At 35.7% G+C, this 26644-nt stretch overlaps 1 protein-coding gene across 2 annotated transcripts in view; it reads right to left on the reverse strand.

The window, feature by feature from the left end:
- The window catches only part of TMEM135 (transmembrane protein 135), a 345033-nt gene that overhangs the window by 40128 nt on the left and 278261 nt on the right, over positions 1-26644 (reverse strand). For both annotated transcript variants that reach the window (XM_072610608.1, XM_072610609.1), the window contains exon 7: positions 7588-7629. In XM_072610608.1, the coding sequence (XP_072466709.1) occupies positions 7588-7629 (42 nt within the window). The remainder of the gene's footprint in view (positions 1-7587; positions 7630-26644) is intronic.

Below are 26644 nucleotides of genomic sequence, written 5' to 3' on the forward strand. Positions count from 1 at the left end.
TGACTCCCCTTTATTCCTATAGAGTCTTACAGGCTTTCACAAAACTGTTCTCTCTTCGTTTTCCTACTACTGGTCACCTCTTCTTGGTCTCCATTGATGGATTATCACCCAAGTCACACTCACTGTGTGAATTTGACTTGGATCCTCTTTTCTTTTTTCTCTACACTCTCTCTGTTACTAACCTAATTAGTTTCCATGGATTAATTATCATCTTTTTGCAGATAATTCTCAGTTATATGTATGTGTATGTATGTGCATGTGTATGTATAAATATGCAGTTAAAGTGGGAGAGAGGAAGAGAGAAAGCGGGAAGGAAGAGGAGGGAGAAGTAAGAGGAGAAAGAGAGAGAGAGAGGCAGAGAGAGAGAGACAGAGAGACAGAGAGAGAGAACCTGAATCTCTTGAGTTCCAGTCTCGTATCATCACTTGCGGAATGGATATTTCAACCTGGATGTCCCCTAACGCATCTCAAATTCAACAAGTAGACAAAAGAACTCATTTTCCCTCAAAACCTATTCTTTTCTAAAAGTCCCTATTACTGACAAGGGCACTATGATCCTTCTAGTTGCCCAAGTTCACAACCTGATGTCATCTTCAGCTCCTCAAACCATCATCATGTGAGTTGACATACTTATTTTCCCATTTCTTATATCTATTGCCATATCTATTTCCACAAATTTCTAACAAATACACTCCCTTTTCCACACTCACACAGCCACAAACTTCATTCAAATGCATATCATCTCTTGCCTAGAGCAGTAGCCTCCTACTTGTTCCCTCTGCTTATTAGTCCCTCCCTACTCTGACATATCCTCCACATAGGTGTAAAAGTCATTTTCCTAAAGTGAAGGTCTGATCATGTTACTTCTCTACTATGTAAAACTCCTGCAGTTTCCTATTACTTCTTGGATCTAATATAAACTGTTTACATAGCATTTAAAAAACATCAAAACCTGGTCTCTTCATACCTTTCCAATCTTTTTACAAATTACTCCTCTCTATACATTTTATATAGTTCAACCATACCATCTAAGTGTTTCTCACACGTAACATTCTATAGTTCAGTCACCACCTTCTCAGACTTCCATAACACATAACATTCCATCTCCTATGTAAATGCCCAGCTCCTATTCCTAGAATGTGCTCTCTCCTCACTTCTAACTCTTCTAATCCCCGGTCTCCTTTAAGATTTGGCTCAAGGGCCACCTTAGGTATGAGACCTTTCCTGTCCTTTTCCCCTCCCCTAGCTGTTAATGTTTCCTCTTCAAGGGCATCTGCTTTATATGTGTTTTGTATACACTTCTACCTGTACATGTACATCCTTAGTCAGAATGTAAGCTCTGTGAGAGAAGGAAACATTTTGTTTTGTCTTTGTATTCTCAATATCTCATGGTCCCTAGCACTGAGCAGGCATTTATTAGTCTGACTGATTCACTCTTAACTCACATAATCTCAGTTGCTTCTAGAGACCCATACTTACTTCATCATTAGCAAGTCTAAAATTTTCAAATCCCTTGCCACCATGTCTTATATGCACTTTGTGTCTTGCCAACCCCAACCACCATCTACCTCCTTCAAACCATTTTACAACCTATCAAATGACAGTTGCTACCTAAACTCAATTGAGTCATTCTGCTACATGTAAGATTTTTATTGTTCCTTGACTGACCCTTAAACATACTCAACACAGTGACTATTCTAAAACTGTTCAGACTTCTTTTACCACTTCTTCTTAGTTAGGAGATGACTTTTTCTCCTCCTTTACTGAGAAAATTTAGGTCAACCACCATGAACTCTTCTCTCCCATTCCACACCTCCGAACACTTCTGTATTATCTACAGTTCTTTTCTTTACTAAGTATTCCTTCTTGTTCCAAGGCAACCTACTTGTGCCCTTGGTCTTATCTTATCTGGGAGTATGTCTTCTCAATCATATCCCCTTACTTAATCATCTTCAATTTTTCCTTATTCACTGGACCCTTTCTTACTATTTAAAAATCAAACCAGGTCTACTACAGCCTTTAAAAAAATTCATTTCACCCTGCAATCTCCTAAAGCTAACATTATCCTGCAGTCCTCTTATGAGATAAACTCCTATAAAAACATGTCTACTTGTTGCATATATTTCCTCACCTTTTTTCCAGATATATCTTCCAATTCCACATTCTACTGATACTGATTTCTCATTTGTAAAATGAGCTGGAGAAGGAAATGGCAAACTAATCTAGTATCTTTGCCCAGAAAAACCTTAAGTGGGGTCACAAAGAGTCTGACATGACTGAAAATGACTGAACAACAACTATAATTATTGCTTAATTGTTAATATGATGGTGTTTTCTCAATATTTGGCCTGCTTTATTTCTATAGTTTTTGACACTTTTCTCCACAACTTCCTTCTTGATCTTTCTTTGGCTTCCACATCAGTCTTCTCTCCTCATTTTCTTCCTCATTGTCATTTCTAGACTCTCTGCTAAAATAACACTCATTTCTTGCCTACAATGCAGGGGCTCTTTTCTCTTTTTTCTCTATACTTTCACTCAGTGATCTCATTGGCTCCTATGAATTCAATTCCCATGTTAAGCAATGATTCCCAAGTCAATATCTTAGACCCTATTCCCTTGCCTAAACTGTAGCCCAGTACAGACAAGTATCTACTAAACATGTCCTCCCAGATTTTATTGGGATCTCAAACTCAGCATGTCTAAAATGAAAATCATTACCTTTCCCTTCTGTCCTTGGGCAACAGCCTCCTAACTATATCCTTGCTTTCAGGCTTTGCTTTCTTCATCCATCCTCCACACAGTGAACAAATGAACATCCCTAGAGGACAGGATCATTTCATGCCTTTGCTCAAAAATCTTTAGTTACTCCCTATTGCTTATAGAATAGAATTCAAACCCCACTGGTTCCCATCTACCTTTCCAGTTTTCTCTCTTTCACACGCTCAACATTTTAACCAATCTGGATCAATAATTATTCCAACTCAACATTCCATCATTCATCTCTGTGCATTCACATATATTATCCCTCATTTCTGGAATGTACTCTCTTCATTTCTACCTTTCATAGTCCTTGTCCTACTTTAAGGTTTAGTTTAGCTGCCACTGTCTCCATGGAACCTTTCAGAGTTCCCCAGCTGTTAGTCTGCCTCCTCAAATCAGCCTGTGTTTACATATCTGTATTCTTATCTCATCCAACTGCAGAATAAAAGCTTCTTGAGGGCAGTGATTTTTTTAAAAGTTTTTTCCTTTTATCCCCAATGTCTAGCACAGTGCCTTATACACAGTAGTTTAATAAATGTTTGCTGAATTGAAATTAAAAAACTCTCAGAACTCCTTAATAAAAATATGATAATTTTCATTATTCAAGTCAAGTTAATAAGGCACCATTTAAATAATATTTTGTTTATTTTACAAATAAATTGGATGCATTATAAACACAATAATTTCTTAACATCAGTAATAAGAAATGTAACAATAGTGTAGATATATATTTTATTTGAAGTAAAAATTCTTATTTTCCTACAGTCTTAACACCTTGTGAAATATAGGTTTCATCAGTATTAAGCTTGTAGATCTGGGTTGAGTTAAATCTCTAACAGTATAACATTTTCCTGTTTATTTACCAGATTTGGTAGCATTAAACTTAAGTAACTAGGTAAATAAAGGCAACTTTTCCCAAAATCTAATGAAGTGTGTATGTGTGTCTGTGCATGCATGCATGCCTGTGTGCCTGCGTAAGCACATGTACATATGGATGTGAAGGTATTTTTCATTTTCAAAAGAAAATGCTTTTAGATTGAAAAGAAGCCAGTTCCTAAAGTATCAATCAACACTTTTTACTGATCACCTAATATGAGTAGCATAATCTGCTAATTACTAAAGGGACCTTGAGTTATTTCTGCTGAGGTCCTTTAATATTTATTACTACACTACCTCAATATGTATCTTTACATTTCTAAAACTTAATATTAATATTCTAAGCCACATGATATTAGGTTATAATAAAGAATATTTTAACCTTAACCTTAGGAGAATGCTGTTATTAATAATGCTTATGTCACATTCCTTATATATTACACATGTATATACACATACACACACATATATACATATATATATAAAACATGTGCCAGGGAATATATATGTATGTGTTTGTAATAAATAGATATACATATACACACATATAATATGTTTGCAATAAAGACTACAAACATAAAGAATGAAAAAGGTTACAACTAGATTTTTATTTTAGGTTGTTTTTGGAAAGCTATGAGACCCGCCTGCACATTATCTTCTGACAAGGAAATCTGACAATAATAAATATGCTTGGCTTCTGTAATATTCCTGTAACTGTTTCACAAGCTTTATAACACTAAAGGTAATCTATTTACAATGTGGGAAATATGAAATGAAATAAAACCTGGTTAAGCTTTTTGTTTAATAGAGAGAAGTGTAGAATATAAATACACATAAAGATAAAAACTTAATGAAATGCTAAGGGTACAAAAGCAATATTGGCATAACAGAAGAGATTTCTCTAGAAGATTCTATCTCCTCTTGTGCAGGGAGAATTGTAAGGTAATATATGAAAAAAGTCCAAAGCAACAGCATCTTCTCAATCACTAGACAGAATTAGTTCAGAAGAACAGTATAGAGAATATAGTTTTTGTACCAGTTCTGGAGGTAGAGATGTTCGTAATACTGCTGAGATATGTATTAATAATGCAGTTTTACTTATTAATAATATAATTTTGCTTCTTAATGGGAAGATCTTCCCCACCCATTTTTAATGGGCCTGGGAAGATTTTTTAAGGAAGACCCACACCTTCTGTTAATGAGGCACAGATTCTCAAGGATTGTGATGTCCTCTGACTCTGAAAACTGTAGAAGTACTCTGAGTTGAGTTTTTACTTTGGGGCTTACTCTTTGGAAGTGAGACTCTGGGAAGCTGCTAAGGAGTCCCCTGGCTTTGAAAACTCAGATGTTGGTGTTTCTCTCTCTGGTAACTATGTATGTATTGCTTATATCAGACAGTTGGAAGCCATGTCTGTTGATCTGTATTTCTCTATATTTTCTTTGAAGCTCAGGGTGCTGACTTTTCCCCCTGAACTAAGTGAATGATACATGTGCTTGATTAAAGTGATTGTTTTCCCCCTCAAGTTTATTTCCTTTTAGAAAAGCAGATCAAAGAACCTGTGATAATAGGCATCTCTGTGTATATCAGAGTGCTTACTGTTACAAGACAGAAGAGAGTTATCTCAAAAGAAGGGTCTTTGTTAAACTTCAATAATGTTTTTTTTTAAACATAGGCTTCCCTGATAATTATAAGTAGGAGGACATATTTTCTAGACAATCTTGGGAGCTTCTAACAAATGCTACAGTACTACAATCTTCTCCTAAAAAATCCCCCACTCCCATGTCCAGACTTACTTTCATGGTAGCACCATGCTGCTAGTCAGTCTCAAAACTTAAAATTAACTCTTAATTTTTCATGACCATTAATATCCAACCAGTTTCCAAATTTCATGGACTCTTCCTTTGTTGTGTCTCCTTATATTTGAGTATTTCTTTTCAATCCCTTACTGTTAAGAACATTTTTTTTTTCATTCCCAGTAATAGAGGAAATAAGAGGGGGAGTTAGGAGAAAAGATGATGGATTCTATTTTGAGCATACTGAGTTTTAAGATGTCTGAAAGGAGTTTGGAAATGTGAATTTGGAAATCAGCAGAGAAAGTACAAGAGGATAGTTAGGTTTGAGAATCACAGTATAGAGATAGTAATTAAATCTATGGGAACTAATGAAATCACTAAGTGAAGTGGCAGAGAGGGAGAAAAAAAAAGGGCTCAAGGTCAGAACCCTGAGGGACACCTACAATTAGAGAGCATGACCTAGAAGAGGATCCAACAAAGGAGATAGAAAGGGAGTGGTCAGCTAGGTAGGAGAAGAACCACAGGAGAATGGTGTGCCAAAAGCCTAGAGAGAAGAAAGTATCAAGATAGAGGGAAGGATCAGCAATGTCAAAGACCACAGAAAGGTCAAAGACAACGAGGGTTGAGAAAAGGCCACTGGTTTGGCAACTAAGAGATCATTAGTAACTTTAGAAAAAATAATTTCAATGGAATGATAAGATTAGAAGTCATATTGTAAAAGGGTGAGAAGAGAGTGAAAGGAGAGAAAATGGAGGTAGCTACTCCAGACAGCCTTTTTGAGGAATTAGACTATAAAGGGAAGAAGAGATATAGGATTCTAGTTAGTAGGAATGGAAGGATCAAGTGAAAATTTTTTTATACACAGGAAATAAGATAGCCATTTGAGAGGGAGAGATTGAAAATAAGCAAAAAGAGTTAGGATGATGGGAGGCAATCCACTAAAGGAGATGGGATGGAATGAAATCACTTGAACAAATAGAAGAGTTAGCCTTGGTAAAGGGTAAGGCCCCTCCTTCATCATATGAAATGGTGGCAGAAGGTACCTGAATATTAGGAGATAAAGAAGGGAGAAAAAGGAGTTCATAGCAAATGGCCTCAATGTTTTCTGAAAAATATGGGGCAAGATTCTCAGCTGAGAGAGTGGGAGGAAGGGGAGTCATGAGAGATCTGAGGAGAGAAGAAAAGTTATGGAAGAACTCCTAAGGAGAAAAAAAATAGTGAGTTGATAGGGGAGTATGTATAGTAGGATCGTCTAGTAGCAGTGAAAGTCCAGTTGAGATTTATGTAATATAAATTTGTTGTAGATCCAGTCAGAATGATTGTGTGATTGTCTCCACCTTCATTCAGGAGCATGTACGTTGGAATGAAAGCAATTAATGGTGGTAGTGATCTAAGGCTGAAGTCTAACTTGGTAGCAGTGATATGATAAGGGGGCTAGGGAAGATTCAAGAGGGAAACATAGTATAGAGATGAATTGGTTCATTAAGAGGTTAAATTGGGTTGAGAAGAGAGGAGAACGGCTAGTACAGGGGAGATGACCAGGAAAAGAAATGAGGGGTCAAGAGATTTGAGGTCATGGTACAGGCAACAAGTAGGGTTTTGTAGGGGAAGACAGAGAGGTTAAAAGCCAATAGATGATGGATGGATAAAGGAATTTCAGAATTCTTAAACAAAGAAACAATATCAGAAGATTAGTCACCAACTGGTAGATTTTTTTTATTCTACAAATTCATGAAGATAATTTAATATAACAATAATAATAACAAGCATTGTATAGTGCCTTAAGGTTTATATTTTTATTTAAGCTTTTATTAAGCATATTCACATAATATTAACAAGTTAATATTTGATCCTCCCAACAACCCTGTGAGACTAGGTATTATTAGTATCTCTATTTGATGGATGAAGAGATTGAGGATAGTATCTAAGAAAAGGTCTGAGGCAGGATCTGAACTCAGACCTTCCTGACTCCAAGTTCAGTACTATATCCAGTACAGAACCTATTTGGGTTATGTTCTAATGCTGGTAGGTGCTATTTTCATAGCATGGAAATAAGAAATCCTTAAAGTATCGATCCTTGAAGCAAAAGTATTGGTAGGAAAGGAGGCTAAGTTTTAAATGATCTTTTAATAAAAAAACAGATGAAATGTTACTTACCTAAGTGCAGAGAAAGTAAATCCTTTTAAACCATCTTTGCACCTAAAACATTAAAAAAGAAATTAGTATAGGAAATAACCATGTTAAAAATAATTATTAATAATTTATATCTCATATATTATTTACATATCATCTATATGTCACATACATTATTTCATTTGATCCTTACAATAACCCTCTATTTTACAGGTGGATAAAACTGAGATTGACAGAAAGTGACTTGCTTACAGTCTCCAAGTAATAAGTATCTGAGGTAGTATCCAAATGTTTTCATGATATTTGAAACTCTCCAGGTTTTCTTGGCTTCAAGTCTGGCATTTTATTAATTTGATCATTTTTTTCCTCTCAACATGTAAATGTGAAATGGTTTCTTTAGAAAAGAACTATTAACAAAGTGTGGAATAACTCTACAAACTGGCACAGCACAGCAAAGGATGAACAATGAAACAAAATTATACCTTATGGCAACAGTAACAGTTGATATCTATAGAACCCCATCAGAGTTCGCAAAGCAGAGATATGCATCATCTCATTTGATTATCACAACCCAAGAAGCAAATATTACCAAAGATATTATCATCCCTACTTTACAGAAAAGGAACCTGAAATTCAGAATGTTTGGCAGACTTGCCAAGGGCTAATACGGCTTATAACCATGGAGAGGGGCAGGATTCTAGCCTCACCCTTTCCTAGCTCCAGGTGCAACACTCTTAAAGTAAATATATTTCCACTTAGAAAGCCAAAATAATTTAGAATCTAACCTACAGGTAGAAGAATGACTCATTTGGGGCAATTCAGTTATTTAAAGTAGAAGGGCAGAATTTTCACTTTCAAGTATTTGCATGATAACAATTTGCTGGCAGGAAATCAGGCCCTGTACACTCACTGGGAATTTTGTAATCCAGATTCTGAGCACTTGGGGATGGGGCAGAAAATCTAAGGCCCTGACTGCTTCTTATTTAATTCTTTGAATACATAAAAGTGTCCAAATGGGCAACAACATGTAATGGAACTTTGGTTAAAATGGTTCTCATCTTCAAAAGAGACTCGGCAAAGCAGACAGGATAAAGTCAAGAAGAATAAGGGAGAGGAAAGGCCTCCTCCTGGCTTATGACTAAGGAATGAATATAGATATCCAGTGCACAAGTGCACAAAGTTGATTCAAACTACTACTTACAAGGTCAGAAAGCTCTTTTATAAAACAGTATTCTATTGCACTAGAGTCTCATAATATGATGATTAGAGTTCTTTCCTGTGGTATTATCTTATGGTCAACATATTTCCCCAGCCAAAAGTCAGGTGATAAAAATCTGACAAAGGATATTGCTTTTGTAAAGCTACATTAAAAGTATATTTCTTTTCTTGATATCAGACCAATCCTAGATGATCCAGTAGATAAAATCATTAAATGAGGTTTGATGGTTATAAAGCTGTTTAGTACTTTAGAAACTATACTCCTTACATACAGCTATAGCAAATAGTATTACAATGATATCTACTTTAATTTACTTTCAAAAAGCTGGATATTCCAAAATGAAAATCACTAACTTTTCTTAGCCGCTCCTCCCATTCCTTACAACTTATATTATGGGAAAAGTAACCTGAAATCTAATTATCAGTTCTTTCAGTAGCTTTTCTCTGTTGATCATTGCCAAAAAATGCAATGAAATTATTTCAAGGGAAAGCTAAGTTAGTATTTTTCCATTAACAAAATATTTTTAAATAAAGGAAAGACATTTTAGAAATTAATTTTATCCAAGGAAGCACAGAAATTCTTATTTTAATCCATAAGAAATGCTTATCTAGTTGAAACTATCCTACGCATTTTTAAGGTTTTATCAAATAAAAATAATTCATTTTAAAATAATTAATTTACTTATAAATTAATTATATTGCACAGAAAATATTTCATATACTATGGCTACACACAATGAGGCAAGAAAATGAGAGAAGTAGGAAATACATATATGTGTATGTGTATATATATATATATATATATATAAAATTTTTTTTTTTACTGAAAAGTTGAAATATTAGCACTAAAAACCCCAGTAAACTCAACTTTTCCCATATGGTAGGATTTCTATATCATATTCAAAACTTGTAATTGGGTAACCTCTGAGTAAGAATAAAGAAGTGAGCCAGAGGTCTATTGATTAGAAAACAGAAAGCAGGAAGATGATTAGAAGATTATCTGGTAACAAAATATGTTTTGGTAAGTTACCGTTAAAAGATAGCAATTTATCTTATAGAATAATAAATAAAGGATTCTGACAGGTAACTCTAGATTTGTGACCTTAAACAATGAATTTAATTGCTGTTCAAGACATCAAAAAGTAGCTTTCAAAAATAAAAAGGGCATCCACAAATGAATTTGCAATTTCATTATAATGGAAGCTTGGTTCTCTTTCCAGGACCCTGTGGGAAGTGCTTCATATTGGGAAAGTCTGAGGACTTTCAAAGGGGGCTATTCTTCTTTCCATTCATGTGCATAATGTCCCTTAATGTAATTGAGGGTCAGATGTCTAAGTTCAAGAGAACAAAAAAAGTAATTATTCCTCCCCACCCCCAAAAATTTTTTTTCAATCCTATATGACTCTAGCTCTGCCTTTAGGAGTAACTTCTGATCACATATGTGATATGGTACAATTTTAAACTCAAAGTTTAGTATGATATTAGATGTAAGATTTACTACTATGTTGCAAAAGACCATTATGAAATGCCTTACAATGCCATAGATTTGGTTATGTTTGATTTAAACCAGGTTTCTTATTAGCACAATGTTGTATAGTATATATCTCTCCCCATGCTCTATAACCTGAAAGGCTATCATAAATGTCTTTCCCCAACATCAGTTTTATAATAAGTCTAATATGTATTGCAAATAAGACAAGATTTAAAATATCCTTTAAAAAAAACAAAAACCCTGACTCAATCTTAATCACATTAAAAATTACATTTCAATTTATAAGTGTGAACATGATAAAAAAAACAAAACCATAAAACATCTACCAAGGCTAGAATCTGGTAAGACACAAATTAATTTAAAGTCTCTAGCTTTCCTTCCTTTCTGCCCTCATTTATTCGGTGTCTCCAACATGGAACTATTCTACAGTCAAACAGCATAATAAAACAAAAGCATAGGAAACGATGGGAAAGAAGTCAGATTTAAGTACTAAATAGAAGGGAGATACATATTTAAGCTAAAAGCACAATTTAAGCAGGTAGTTCATGAATACAAACAGGCAAAAAAATTATTTAGAATATTAGGGGAAATTTAACCAAAAATAATACTTTGGGATAAAATAACAGTGAAAAGAAACCAAATATTTTAGAAAAAGAGACATAAAATGAGTCTGAAAGAAATATTACTACAAAAGGTATTTTTCCCATATTTCATGTCCATGAATTCATAAAATACAAAAAGTCCCCAGTAGATGTCCCCAGTAAACTATTACTGAAAGCATATGTAGTTCTAATTCCAAGTTAAAAAGAAAAACAAAACAAACTTTCTCTGTAGACGTTTCCTTCAAAATTATATCCAAAATCAATGTAAATGTTGCTATTCTTAATCAAGTCAAAGTTTCTGAAAAATATAGATCTCTTAATATTAAATCCACAAGATGGAAGATAAAAATTCTTAGATTTTATTATTTCACAAAATATTAAAATGCTCTAAGAATGATTCTTAACATGGAGTTTGTTAAGGTTTTTTTTAAAAGATATTTGGTAACTATATTTTAATAAATGCTCAGTGCCCTTTGTAATCCTATGTATTTTATACCTTCTATAGGCTTCACTGGATTATTCAAGGGTCTATAAAACAAACAAACAGAAAAAGCTAAGTACTCCTGCTCCATGATAAAAGCTTCAACATATCTTTACTCAAAAGCTGAAGTAATATTCAATGTGATACTTTACAGTCCCTACTAGACAGAAGATTTTCTCAAAACATCTTCTTATGTGATATGTTATAAAATCTTAAGTATAAGATTTAGAGAAGGAAAGGAACTTAGAGACTGTCTAGTTCAATTCTCTCATCTGACAGATGAGAACACATGGAACAGCAAAGTGAAAAGATATGCCCACAATTACACACGTAGTCGTATAAGTGGCAGAACTGGAATTGGAACCCAGGTCCTCTGACTCCAAATCTAGCAATCTTTTCACTAAGCCACACTGCTTGCCTCTAATCCCCCTCACTTTAAATTAATTTGGCATGAAATGCATATGATGGCACATATTTTTTAAAATTAGACAACCAGACTCTTTCTTTCAGATGTGGTATAAAACAGTTGTAGAAAACAGCACGGGAAGAGAAGTCAGAAAACCTAGGTTCTAGTCCTGGCTCTGCTACTAACAGACTTGGGTATGTAATTTAACCTCAGTCACTTGTAAAATGTGTAGATTGGAATAGATGCTAAAAAGCTAGAATAATTGGAAGTATAGCATCTCATCCAAACTGCTCATTTGACTTTGTGGTCAGGTTACTTTCCAGACTAGAGTCTCAGCCTCACGGCTGCCAGCATGCCTGGAATGCATGTTCCTCCCCTCATCACTTCTTCAGATTCTAAGCTTCAATGTCTAATTTCATGCTACTTCCTCCTGGAAAACTACAAAGATACCCTTAGTTAGGATGTTCTTTTTTCCCCAATTATATTATATTCCTTAACCTGTAAAACTCCTCAGAAGACTCAGAACACCTTGAAGGCAGTAACATTTTGTTGTTATACCCCATATATGCCAAAGTGTTTGCACGTACTGGGTACTTAACACGTCTGCTACATGAATCCTTATTTATATAACACACCATGTTGCCTTTTTAAGGGTCTTTTCAACTCTGAAGTTCTAAGACAGTGGGTGTTTCAGAATAAAATTTAGGGATTTTTAATTATTATTTATAATCTTGGGGAAATGACAGTTTTAGATATAACAATTTAATATCTAGACAGATATGATCCATAATGAATAATAACATTTAGTAAGTGATATTTGTAGAACAATATAAAAAGTTGAGGCAAAATTAAGAATGGATTCTTCACAATGTAACATAGAAAAATGAATTTCTCCAAAATATTTATTAGTAATGATCTTTCTAAATAATTGATTGTCTGAAAGTTAATGATAGTACCAATGATTATAAATGTTGATTTTTCAGTATGATAAATTTCTAAACTTTTTTAAATAAAGCCTAGTGAGGAATCACAACAGCAATGTAAGAACAACTTGTGGGGGGCGGAGCCAAGATGGCGGAGTAGAAAGACACACATACACATAGCTCCGAACCCACAACCCATAGAACATCTGTAAATAGCAACTCACTGCGAATTCTGCAGGACCAGAGGCCACAGAACATTGGAGCGAAGGAGATTTCTGTTCCAGAGGGACCTGCAAACCTCTCACAAAAAGTCCTTTGTGCCATGGACTGGGAGCCAAGTACAGCCCTGCCACGACTGCGGCACCGAGAGGAGCAGATCCGAGCAGGGACAGGATCAAAAGAGAACAGAAGTAATGGGGGACAGGATAGGATGGAGGGAAATATAGTCAGTCTTATACAACACAACTATTATGGAAGTCATTTGCAAAACTACACAGATTTGGCCTATATTGAATTGCTTGCCTTCCAAAGGGAAGGGGTGGGAGGGAGGGAGGTAAAGAAGTTGGAACTCAAAGTGTTAGGAACAACTGTCGAGTAATGTTCTTGCCACTAGGAAATAAGAAATACAGGTAAAGGGGTACAGAAAGTTATCTGGCCCTACAGGACAAAAGAGAAGATGTGGACAAGGGCAGAGAGGGATGATAGAAGAGAGAGCAGATTGGTCATAGGGGCAATTAGAATGCTTGGTGTTTGGGGGGGAGGGGACAAAAGGGGAGAAAATTTGGAACCCAAAATTTTGTTAAAATGAATGTTAAAAGTTAAATAAATAAATTAATAAAAAGAGAAAAAAAAAAAAAAAAGAACAACTTGTTCCACAAAATCAGCTCCTGATCATTCAGAAGCTATTGTTTGGTCTACAGAATGGGAATTAGAAGATACATAAACGAGTCAATCATACAAATTAGCCATAGCTCCAAAAGATCATATATGGAAAAAGCCAAAATTACCAACTAAAAGGAATTTAGATTTTAATTATCTGATACTACTATTGTCCTTAAGGCACATGAATAATCAAATTGACAATATTGAAAAATGAGATTTAGCATGCAGGAGTGTATCCAGTACTAGGCACGGTAATCAGGAAGAACTAGGTTTGATTCCTGTCTCTGACACTTGCTAGCTGTGTGACACTGGGGAGGTCACTTCTCTCTGCACCACAACTTCCTCATCAATAAGTAAACTAGGGGTGATAATAAGAGCATGTAACTGCCAAGGCTGTTGTGAGGATCAAATGAGAAAATGTATGTAAAATCTTTTTTTAAACAATAAAATGCCATATAAGTGATGAGGCATTAAAGCAGAGAATAAAATACCAGGCATAAGCATGTCAGTGTTCCTTTTTCCCTTCACTTTTTAAAGTGGTTAGAAATTAGTTCAATGAACCAAGCACTGGTTAGGGCATCAGAGGATCCAAGTTCAAACAGTATCTCTGATCATTAGAAGTTACATGACATTGGCCAAGTGACAACCTCTCTGGGCCTCACTTTTCTCACCTTTAAAATGAAGTAAGTGAACTAAATGACTTCTGTAGTGTCTTCCAACTCTAGATCTAAGACACTAATGATCCTACACATTTAAATAGTATATATCTCTTATCTATTCTTTAATAATTAGAGTTGTTAGTCCGGTATTAATGAACTTTTAAAAATAACTATTTTGATAAATGTGGTTCAACATAATTAGTTTCCTTTATAATCTTACGTACTTTACTTTATACATCTAAAATATTTCTTTTTCTAAGAAAGGCTTCAACAGATTGAGAAAGAGGTCCATGAAACAAAAAGAAAATTAAATGCCTACTCCAAAAGGAGAACTTAGGGAGATGAGCAGGCCAACTTCAGCATTTCCAAGATTAATTCTGCTCCACAAGCTTGAAAGCACTGACCGACATTTTATTGGGATAGTTTAATTTCAGTTTACTAATCCAACATTTTACAAACTCATCAAATATTCTTATTTGTTACAAATTTCATCAGGGCAAGGCTTAAATGAACAAAAATAGTTATTTAAAAAGAAAAAATATAAAGAAGTACAATGAACTGGAATGTTGTTTATTCTTATAAGGTACATTAATCTTCAAATTTATCTATAATAAATAAAGATCAACAAATAAGACTCAAATCTTACTTTCAATGTCAATACTCTCAAAAATTATTCTTAAAGGAATCCTAGAAGGAAATTAAATCTAATTTCAAAATATAAAAAATGCATTTTGTTTTTTTTTAATGTGAAATACAGAAGGGGAACTTTGAAAAGTTTAAATCTGAGCATTTACCCAGGAGGTATCAAAGGATGACACCTGAGTTTCACTGCTAATGGTAATTTCATGTGATTATTATTTTATTAACACATTGAAATTTTAACAATTTGTCTTTGATGCTAAAAAGTATCGAATGAACAGAAAATCAAATTTAAAACTAAGAGAAATTATCCAAATGCCCCATTTAAAAAATAAAATAAATGATAAAATTAATAGTGCAGCTGCTTTGAAATAAATGTCTATCACAACCATGTATGTGTTAGGCTGTAAGATGAGGAAAAAAATGTCTCCTGGTAAAACACAGTATTTTTTAAAAATACCCTAAATGTCAAAGTTATATTGGGTTTTTTTTAATTCAAATATCAAGAGAATTCAAAATACGTCTCAAATGAAAACAAAAATAAACTTATTCAAAGTTATTTTATTTTAAATTTACTATACTCAATGAAATAAAAAAAGATTAGTATTAAGCATTTATGAAAAATTGAGAAATGAGTAATTCCTTCTATTCACCATCTCAAGAAAAATATCAATAACTGAAGCCAGAACAAATAATCTGATAGGGAGTAGCAGGGTGATGCAATGGAAAGAGCAGTGAAGAGGGGGAAACTGAGTTCTCAAGTCCACTTCCAGTTGTACTAATTAATTCCAAGCTCTGTCATCTAGGTCAAGTCACTTAAACTTTACAGGCCTCAGTTTCCTCATCCTTAAGATGAAGTGACAATTAAATGACCCTTTGGGTCATTTCCAGTTGGAAAGGTCCATGACCTATGTACTGAAAATGTCATAACAAAATTTGCTAATATAAGGTTGATAACCAAGATAAGTAAGGAACTATGAGAGAGCACGTAGCTGGTTGCCAAGGATGAATTTAGCCTGGTATCTGATGAATAAATTACATTCTTGAAGTACAGAAAATACTGACAGCTGTAATGCTGAGCCACTGTGAGTGGTTTCTGATTGTGGAAAAAGGGAGTGATACTGCAGGGCTGGAGAAGAGTAAATCTTGTCCCCATTTTTGAAATGAGGGAGAGGAAAGTACTAAGACTTGGTGTTGATTTGCCTTACAAAGGAATTATTCAATATTCAAAAGAATTTACTTCAGAATGTGGTTCTTAAGAAATGGCCTCCTCTACTATAGTTACAATATATTTGCACTTTGATAATCTTTTCATTCAAGACCACATCAGTCTGATGAAAAAAGGTTTCCTTGTGTTTGATTTTGTCCTCTATATCCCAAGAAAAAGAGCTCAAACAGGTAGTGATGTCTAATCTAGCATGATTGTAAGGCCTCAGCTGATTACTATTGCTCATTTTCTGGTGTTCTCTAAATTATAAATTGGAAACATTTGGGGTTAAAGTTGTAGTAACTATTCCTACGGAATCAAATTCCTATTTAAACTTTGAAAAGCTGGAACTCCTTTTGCTTTAAAATCCAAATTGAAAAAGGTCATGCTCCAAGCTGTTTTTAATTGCTGGGGAAATGAAAATCACCTTTAGACCATTTTCTAAAAAACAGAGATTAATTTTGATAATGTCTTTCCCTCAAAATGAACTGGTAATGGCAATATTATTATAAAGTAAAATACAAGTAAAAGCAAATTGTCTTCTCTTTGAATGTAAACTGAAAAAAACTGCTCCCAGTCAACAAAAATGAACAAGATCAGACTTCATATATGTTCTAAACCACAGTTGAGTAAAGTCAAAACTAACTTTAGTGTAAATACAAAGAAAATACTAGAAAGAGTCAGGACGATGAGTTCAAATCCTGCCACAGACACTAGTGTGTGACACTGGGCAAGTCACTTAACCTCTGTTGGTAAAATGTAAAAATTTGTAAATTGGAGATAATAATAGCACTAACCTCTCAGGACTGTTGTGCAGATTAAATGAGAGAATATTTGTAAAGCATTTAGCACAGTGCTTGACACATAGTAGGCACTTAGTAAATCCTTCCTTGCTTCCTCTCTCCTCCCTTCCTTCAAGGCCTCAATATTCTTATCTGTAAAATCATTCTCCTCATTTTCAGTCTCTGCTAATTCATCATCCACCTCCCAAAATGTATGTGTCCCCCAAGATTCTGTTTTGTTCTCTAACTTCTCTCTAGGTGATCTCATCAACTTCCAGGAATACAATTAAATACATTACTCTAAGTCTACACACCAACTTTCATTTACCCTCACAGCTATCACCAAGTACCTGCTGTACAACTCCACCTGAATGTTCTACAAGCCAATCAAATTCAGTATGTTTGTTTGTTATTTTCACCCTACATATGCCTCTCTTCCTAACTTTTCTCTTTCTGTTGCTCTCATTACCCAAGTTCATAGCCTTGGAAACATGAAATTAATTCAACCTAAATCAACAAGCATTTATTGAGCAACTATTTTGTGAAAATCAGCGTTTTAGACAAAAGGAGAACAAATTAATTGATCCACAAGTGTTTATTAAGCATCTAGTATGTGCTAGGCATTCTACTAGGTACTGGAAATATAAGTGTAAAGGATGAGTATACATTTACACATTTCTGTACTCACAAGGGACTCACCATCTAATGGGCAAGTCAACAAGCAGATATAAAAAAAGTTTACGTAGGATAAATTTGAAGCTTAATACAAATACATAAAAAATAAGCTAAGTACAAGATAGTTTGTGAGGTAGGACATTCACAATCACATGAATCAGAAAAGGCTTCTTGCAGAAGATGGTGCTGTGTGTTGAAAGGAAGACAGGTGCCCAATAGGGCAGAGGTAAGGAGAAAGGCGTATGAAATAGGAGTGTAAAGGACAGACACTACGGTAGGAGTGTCTCTTCTGAGAAGCACCTGATTAGCTAGGTTAGCTAGGTCATCAAGTGTAGGAGGGAGAATAATGTCCAGCGAGGCAGGGAAAATAGGATGGGACCAGGTTGTACAGGGCTCAGTAGGCTACACAGAGATGTTTATATTGTATCTTAGAAGTAACAGACAACCACAGGAGTCAGCTGAATTTGGGAGCGTGATGACATCAATGCTGAAGCAAAACTGCCTTGACAGCAATATGTGAGATGAATGAGAGTAGGGAGAAATTACGCAGGGAGACCAATTAGGAGGGCGTAGCAATAATCAGATGAGAGGTAGTAAGGACCTGGACTGAGGTGGTAGCTTAGTTAGTGGAGAGCAGGGGTCAAACATAAGAGGTGTGAAGGTGAAAATAACAGGATTTGGCAACTGAGTACCAAGTGAAGTGAGGGACAGTAAAACGACAAGATTAATACTGAGGTATTGTGTATGTGTGTGCGTGTGTGTGTGAATGTGGGAGACTAGAAGGATAGTGGTACCTTCAACAAAAAAAAAAAGAAACCTGAAAGAAGGTAAAGTTTCGAGGGAATGATAATAAGTTCAGCTTTGGATCTGAAGAATTTGACCTCCAGTTTGAAATGTTCAGTAATGTAAGGAGTACTGCAGCATCCCTGACACACCAAACTACAAGGACCCAGGGCAACTCAAAATCCCTAAGTCACTTTGTCAGAATAAGACGTGCAATGTTTGAGTGGCAATCAGTCTTCAATTTGCCCCTGAATAAGTCTGTGCCACATGTCAACCTCAACCTGACATGCCAGCTCCAATCTCTCTGCTCTCTGCTTCCAATACCTCATCCTAGTTGGATTGAAGGATCCCAAGCGATGACCCTGTGTTGTTCCTCCCTGACTACCCCTCGTTTTGTGGTTGTCTTTCCTCAATAAAGTGTACTGGTTTTCTTCTGTCCGCTGTGTCTTATTCTGGGATTGCTAGTGGTGCTCTCTGTCACAACTACTCTTGCTCATTAATTAGAAGCATAAAGATGAGGTCTACATCCCAAACCTTTGACTTAGGGAATATAAAACAAAAGGGCTGGCTACAGAATCACCCACCCAATCCATCAGGGCACCAGGGCTTTCCCCTAGACACCTTCTCCCATCCACCAAGGCTATGACTAGGGACCCTACCCCAACCATGGACCCTTTTGGCTTTTTCCTCTACCATCCCCAGTGGCAAATAAGTGAGATTATCATTTTCCCATATACTGGATCTTAGTATTCCAAAAATGTCCTAAATCTATATGAAGACAAATGCTGCAGGACTGAAGCTTAGGATATACAGATCTAGGAGTCATGTACATAGAGATGACAGTTAAACCTGTAAGAATTGATGAGATGAGTAATAGAGAGTATAGACAAGAAGAGAGACTAGGAAAAAACCTTAAGGAAGACCCATAGTTAAGGACCATAATGTAGAGGATAAGCCAGCAAATAAGATTATAAAGCTGGACAGGTAGGAGGTAAACTGGGAGAGAGTATCCAGATGGAAATGGTAGCGGTGTCAAATACAAAAGATAGGCACAGAAGGATTAGGACTGAGAAAATACCATCAGACTGGCAATTAAGGAGTTCACTGGTAACTTTGGAAAGAACAGTTTCGGTCTGATGAGTCAGAAACGAATCAGAGCCAGAGAATGAAGAGAGCTTTTTCAAGGATCTGGGAGAAAAGTGACAAAATACATAGGATGGAGACAACATTATGTACACAGATATGTAAACAGCAATACAAAAATAAAATACTCAATTCTTCCTACTTCTTTGAGTCTTCTATCTACTCAGATGCCAATTCTAGTAGATTCTATTTCTATTTTCCTCTTCTCTCCATTAACATGGCCACTACCCTAAGTTCAGGCCTTCATCATGACCAGCCACAGGACTACTGTAAGAGCCTCCCTTATTCCAGCGATTCCCTTTCTAATCCTTCTTCCACATAACTGAAAATCATTTTAAAGCATAGGTGGGTCTAACACTGTTGAATCAGCTAATTCTTTAGTTGGCATTTAAAGCCTTCTCTGTTAAGGATATTCTGGCTTATTTCATCATGCCTGACATCCCATGTCCTTCCTCCATGCTGATCCCCTCTCAACATGTTCCCCTTCCTCCCCTCTACCTTACAGAATTGCTAGTTTTCTTCATATCTCAGCTCAGGATCCAGCCTCCTCTGGAAGGTCTTTGAGGATCCTCACAGTTTGCTCTCTTCCCAACCAAAAGTAGATATGTACCATACTTCCTATTTACTGTTCTGTTTCTATGTTGTATTCTGCCTTCCCCTCAGGAGAACAGAAGTTTCTTGAAGGCAGTTTTTTTATGTCTTTGTATCTTCAACACAGGGCCTTGCACAAATAGGGGCTCATTAAATGCTGTGGAACTGTAATGGCTTGTAAAGGCTCCATTCTTCTCCAACCTGTGGCTTCTTGTTAAGTGCTGGGATACAGGGCTTAAACAGCTGATCTTTAAGGAACTAAGAAGTATCTCTTGTGTTTAGCTGACAGACTATCTGTGCATTACTAAAGCATCAAAGAATAAAGACTGAAAGGCCAAGCACATATCCGTTAAGGATCAGATGGACTTATTTCATACTTCTTAAAGTAATCTATATATATATGTACATATATATATTCCTAAAATTCAACCAATGGTTCTCACAATAAGTTTCAGTCATTCATCTTAAGCCCATTAAATTATAAAAACTTTTCTTCATATTAGTTTCAGGAATAGAATTACATACATTGTATATGCATATTTGTAATTTTGTACGTGTATAGTTAAAATGAGAGCTCAATCATAACATTTTCATTAATAATGACTTGTATGTATATACACTTTGATTTGGGTGGGAGATGGAAATGATGTGTATGCCACAGCAAATTATATGTTCATTTTGGAAAAAGTTTCTTAAATTATGTTTAAGAAAAAAATGAGAACTTAACGTAGTAGAGTTCTAAGCAAATTTGTTTTTAATCTACTATATATCAGTATTTGTAAGGTATCCTAGGGATTATTTTTAATGTAATTCGCATTCATTTTTCCTTTGTACTAATATTTGTGGTGCACAGAGATATAGCTATCTACAATGAGACCAACCCAAAGCTTTCCAATGAAAAGAAAGCTGCTTTTCATTTCCCAAAAATTTTAAGACAACAACCTGACTTGACTAGGCCTGGTCACAGGCAAACAAATGGGAGCATTGAGTGAATTCACACAGTAGTAGTAGTGAGATTAAGAATGGACAACATTTAGAGAAGAAAATAACCATTCTCAAAGATAACTTGCAATATAACTGCATACTGTCTCTGTGTGATTAGACATTCTTTAGCGGGAGAAGAGTTTAGCAAAAAGTATCAATAATTGAGAAAAGAAAAAATTACATGTGAATTTATGCTCTCAGTACCATCTCCAAATCATTATTGTTTTCCTTAGGTTCCCAAGAAAAAGATATGCTTCCTTCTTGCCAAGGTTAATCTTTCAACCTTTCATCCCCTTATACCTGCTCTAAGATCTTGCTCCATCATCATTATCTCTCTTGCATACATCTTAAATTCATCCTATTCTTTGGCTCCTTTACAACTACCTAAAAGCATGGTCAGACCTCAAATCCAAAAAATCCTTCCCTAACCTTCTGTACTATTTAGCTTCCATTCCACCTCTCTCCTCCTTTTCATGATGAAACCTTTGGGGAAAAGTTTGTCTATACCTGATACCTCCCCAATGCCTTATAAGCTGACTTCCATCCAGACCATTACACTGAAAAACTTCCTCTAAGATCAATGATTATTAGGTCAGATCCACTAGTCTTTTTTTTCAGTCCTCATCCTACTTGACAGCTATGCAACAAGTAGACCACCCCTCCCCCCTCCCACCTTTACTGTGTTATCTTCCCATTCTTGGCTTCAGAGAGAAATTGTCTTCTCTTGGATTTATCTCCTTCCTCTCTTATTAACCTTACTCTGTTTTCCTTTGCTTATATCCTTTAAGAACCTGTCCTTGGCCTTCTTGTCTTTTCTTTCTACATCTTCCTTGGGAATTTCATTGACACAGAATTTCAATTACTGCTCCTAGAAAGATGACTACCAAATCTACATAGCTTTGCTATGTCTCTATCCTGGGTTATACACCAACTTATCATAAGGCCATACTAGTAAAGACAGGCAGTTACGTGGCACAAGGGATAGAGTGGCAGGCTTAGAGTCAGGAAGACCTGAGTTTAAATCTGGCCATAGATATTTACTAGAGGTGTTACTCTGAGCAAGTCACTTGACACTGTTTGCTTCAGTTTCCTCATCTATAAAATGAGCTAGAGAAAGAAATGGCAAATCACTCCAGCATCTTTGCCAAGAAAACCCAAAAATGGGGTCATAAGAGTCAAGCATGACTGAAATGAAAACAAATAACACTAGTAAATATGTTAGTTCAGCATTAGTAATTTAACCAGTTCAAAACCAAGATTACTAGCTTTTCCACCAAACCTGATACCCACCTGACTTCATTATTTCTGTAAGTAATGCTAACATTCACCTAGTCTTCCATATTCAAAACTCTTTTCTTTCCCTACCCTCTATTAAGCAATCACTCTGCAAAATGATTCAAATTCATCACTCCTCTAACCTCATTGAAGCCATCCTAGCAAATATGATCTCATTATCACTCATCTGGCTCAAATATAACCTCTTAAAATATCACTCTGCTTTGACTTCCCCTCTATCAATACATTCTTTATTGGCTGTCAGATTAATTTTCTTAGTTCGTAGATCTGGTGATATGACTCTGCTGAAAAATCCTAAATAAAACTTTAACATCTTTTCTAGGTAAAGTTATCTAGAATTCAGTACTACTCTACCTTTCTAGTTATATCTCATATCACTCCCATATACACCACAAAACTTCTCAAAACTTTTATTCATTACCTTCTCATTCACGAAGTCTTCCTTTAGTCAATGAGATAAAATTTCCCTCTTTTGATCTCATAGGGCATGCTGTTTTGCAATTTTCAAGAGAATTGCTCATGCAATATTGCAAACTATATGTGTAGACATCAAAATGCTTATAAGATTTTATGTTCCATGAAAGATCATACATTATATAAATTTTGTTTCTCCCCAAATACTTGACAAAGTCATCATGACACAATGAGTTGAACTAAATTTGGCCTTTCTGCCTTAATTTACCCTCCACAGAGCCACCGCTTTCATTTTCCTAAAGCATAGGTCTGATTATGCCACTCCCCTACTCAATAAATTCCAGTACCTCCCTGCTGCTCCTGTGATCATACATAAACTCCTCTGTTTGACATTTAAATGTTTTTACAAAATAGATCCTTCCAACCTTTTTCCATCTCTATATATGTGATATGATTATTAACACTCTTATAATACAAAGCACTCATTTGCATGAGTACTTTGAGGTTTGCAAGTGCTTCACAAATATTATCTCATTTGATCCTCACAAAAACTCTGTGAGGTAGGAGTTATTATTAGACTCATTTTATAGATGAAGAAAGTGAGGCACAGCTAATTTTACTGAGGTAAAATTTGAATTCAGGTCTTCTTGACTCTATCAACTGCACTATCAAGCCACCTTGACTCCATTCACTCAACACTCTAGCCACACTAGTCTACTTGTTTTTCTACACACAGGGCACTCCATCTACAGCCTTAGTGTCTTTTCACTAGCTGGCCTTCCTCATGTCTGGAATGTATTCTCTCCTTACCTCAACTTGCAGAATCCTTGGTTTCCTTCAAGAATCACTTGAAGGCCCTTCTTCTACATGAAGCTTCTTTCCCTTCCCCCCAACACCCTCTCCCTAAATCAGCTGCTAGTTAACTCACTCTTGCATTCATTTTTGCATATAAGTGACTGACCCAAAGTTATTCAGCTAGTTGTTGCAGGATTAGAACTCAGATCTCCTAACTTCCAGACTAGTACTTAAAAAATATACATAATGTTACTTCCCTGGCAGGTGTGTTTATCAGATTTTCAGAACTTTCAAAACCAAGAGGAATAGATATTATTTTGTATGACAGACTCCAAATCTTTGACTAAATTTGACAATACTAATAGAGATGTGGTTTGCTCCCCTACTTTGTCAATGGTGGTGAGCCAGGCCCCTGTAACCCTTCTACTCTGCACAGTAGATCTGACTGCTCACATGGCCTGGATAATCAAGGAGCTACCAATAACAGTCCTTCCAGTAGGCTGGAGGACCAGTAGGCTTTACTATCTGTTCTGCCACTACATCTTTTAGACTGTGGAAAATTCCCTCAGACACTGCCATCTGACCTAATGGCAGTAAAAAGTACATTATGTTCCATGAAAGATCATACATTATATAAATTATGTTAAAGTAAAGTACATTATGTTAATGACCTCTGCACCTTTAGGATTTCTGAGCCTTTCTATTCACCCTATAGCTAAACCTCCTATAAATGTCTCCCCCAATTAGAATATTAGCTCTCTGCGAATAGAGAGCGTTCAGCACAGTTTTGATATACTGTAATGATAAGGATGAGACCTGTGACTTCTATGGTATAGGAAAATCCCTGGTGAAACTCGCTTGACCAATTCAAGCTAGCAATTTCTCTGAAACATATCTCACTGAGCTGTCAAGGGCAGTCAGAAGTGACTGATACAGGGCTACACAGACTGTATGTATCAGAACTTGAAGCAACGTTCTCCTGACTTTGAGGGCAGTTCTCTATCCTCTATGCCATGCCCCTTCTCGGCACATAGGAAACAATAAGAGCTTTCTCATTTTACTCATTCATACATTACATATGTATATGTATACATATGTAATGTATGTATGTATGTACAAACTGTCTTTCCCACTAGAAATGTGTGGTGGCCAGGAAATCCTGGTCAAACAATGGGGAGAAGGAAGAAAAAGTAGGTAAGTGGAACTATTTGGAACTCCTACATGAATGGCTAAGTTTAAAGGGATCTCAGACCATCTAATTCAACACATACTTAAATAATACTTCCCTATATAGCATGCTGGGCAAGTGGTCATTTCACTTTTGCCTGAAGACCTCTAGTAATGGGAAAATCCACTACTTCCCAATCCCATCCATTCTATTTATGGATAGTTTATTATTAGAAGTTTTTCCTAACATGAAGCCTAAATATGACTTTCTACAGTTCCTACCCATTTCTTCTAGTTCTGCCTTTCTGGACCAAACAAAACAAATGAAACCCCTTTTCCATGTTAACAAATAAGTCTTTCGGGTACTTGAGCATGGCTATTGTTTCTTTTTTTTCAACTTTTTAACATTTTTATTTCAAGTTTTGAGGTCCAAATTCTATCCCTCTCTCCTCTTCCTGAGATGGTAAGCAATCAGATATTGGTTATACATGTGCAATTATGTAAAACATTTCCATAATAGTCATTTTGTACAAAAAGACTCAAAGAGAAGAAAAAAGATAAAAGACAATGAAAAATAGCATGCTTCAGTGACAGCTATCATTTCAATCCAATATTTTCTTCTTTAGCTGTTTATTTGTATCCCTAGCACAAAGATTAATACATAGCAAGCATGTCAAAAACATGTGTTGATATTTAAGATTATGATTAGTCAATAGTCAATAAATATTTGTTAAGTTCCTACTATATGCCAAGCAGTGTGCTAAGTACTGGAGACACAATGAAAAAAGAAAAATGGTTCTTGCCCTCAAGGAGCTTATAATCAAATGAGGGAGGACAACATACAAAAGGAAGTTAAATAGGTGAAGCAGGGGAGGAGGGTTAGGAGAAGAATGTACCAGGTCCAGAAAGGCAGTGGTGGATTTCAGTCAAATGAGTGCAACTGGTGGGAAACAAAGAGTCGGCTGGTCTATGAGCCCTCTTTAAATGGAGGTTTGGGTGGGAGTTCTTTGCTTCAACCTCCAGCCCTCCAATCAAAGGGGCAGAGAGAACTGAAGAGGTGCTGATGCAAATTCTCAGGATGTTGAGTTCAATGGTGAAGAAATTTTCTGGGAACGTAATGATGGTGAAATCCAAATCCAAGAATTGAAGCTGATGGGAAACGGTTGCCCTCTTCTGCATACTCTTTAGCTTATTAATATTCTTTCTAAAATGTAAGGCTAAAAACTAAATACAATTTAGTCTGACCAGGGCAGGATGAAAGAAGTTTGTTCATTATCTGGCACTACACACTTTTCCTTTCTTAATGTTTTTTTGTTTGTTTGCTGTATTACATTTTTGATTCATATGAGTTTTCAATCCACTAATACCTCCAGATATTTTTCAGGTGAACTGTTGTCTGGCCACATCTCCCTCACAATGTACTTCAGAAATTGAATTTTAAAAAATTTGAATATAAAACTTTACATTTATTCCTCTAGAATTTTATCTTATTCAATTTGACCTCATGTTCTAGTCTGTCAAGATATTTTTTTGAACATCCACTGTTAGATCAGCTTTCTATCATCACCAACTTTGGAAAGTACGTCATCTATATCTTTATTCACGTTGTTAATAAAGTATCACTCTGATCTCCCAGTTTAGCAACTCTGACATAAAATAAAGTGGATTAGTCTGGCATGATCTGTTTTTTTTCAAAGTCATGCCAGATCTTTGTGATATCTATTTTCTTTTCTTATATATTCATTAGCTCTCCCATTGCATCCTGGGCCATCTGCAGTCATCCTGATGAATATCTCGTCACTGGATCCAGATGGCTCAGGAGGAGAAAGTGAGGCTGGTGACTTGCACAGCCCTCCCTCACTCAAAACAAAGTCAAGTTCAAGTCATGTCATCATTTCTTTAAGGTCATGGTCATCTTCAAAAACGAAGGATGAACACAACA

The sequence above is a fragment of the Notamacropus eugenii genome, chromosome 5 (genome assembly GCF_028372415.1).
Source record: "Notamacropus eugenii isolate mMacEug1 chromosome 5, mMacEug1.pri_v2, whole genome shotgun sequence".
NCBI lineage: Eukaryota > Metazoa > Chordata > Mammalia > Diprotodontia > Macropodidae > Notamacropus > Notamacropus eugenii.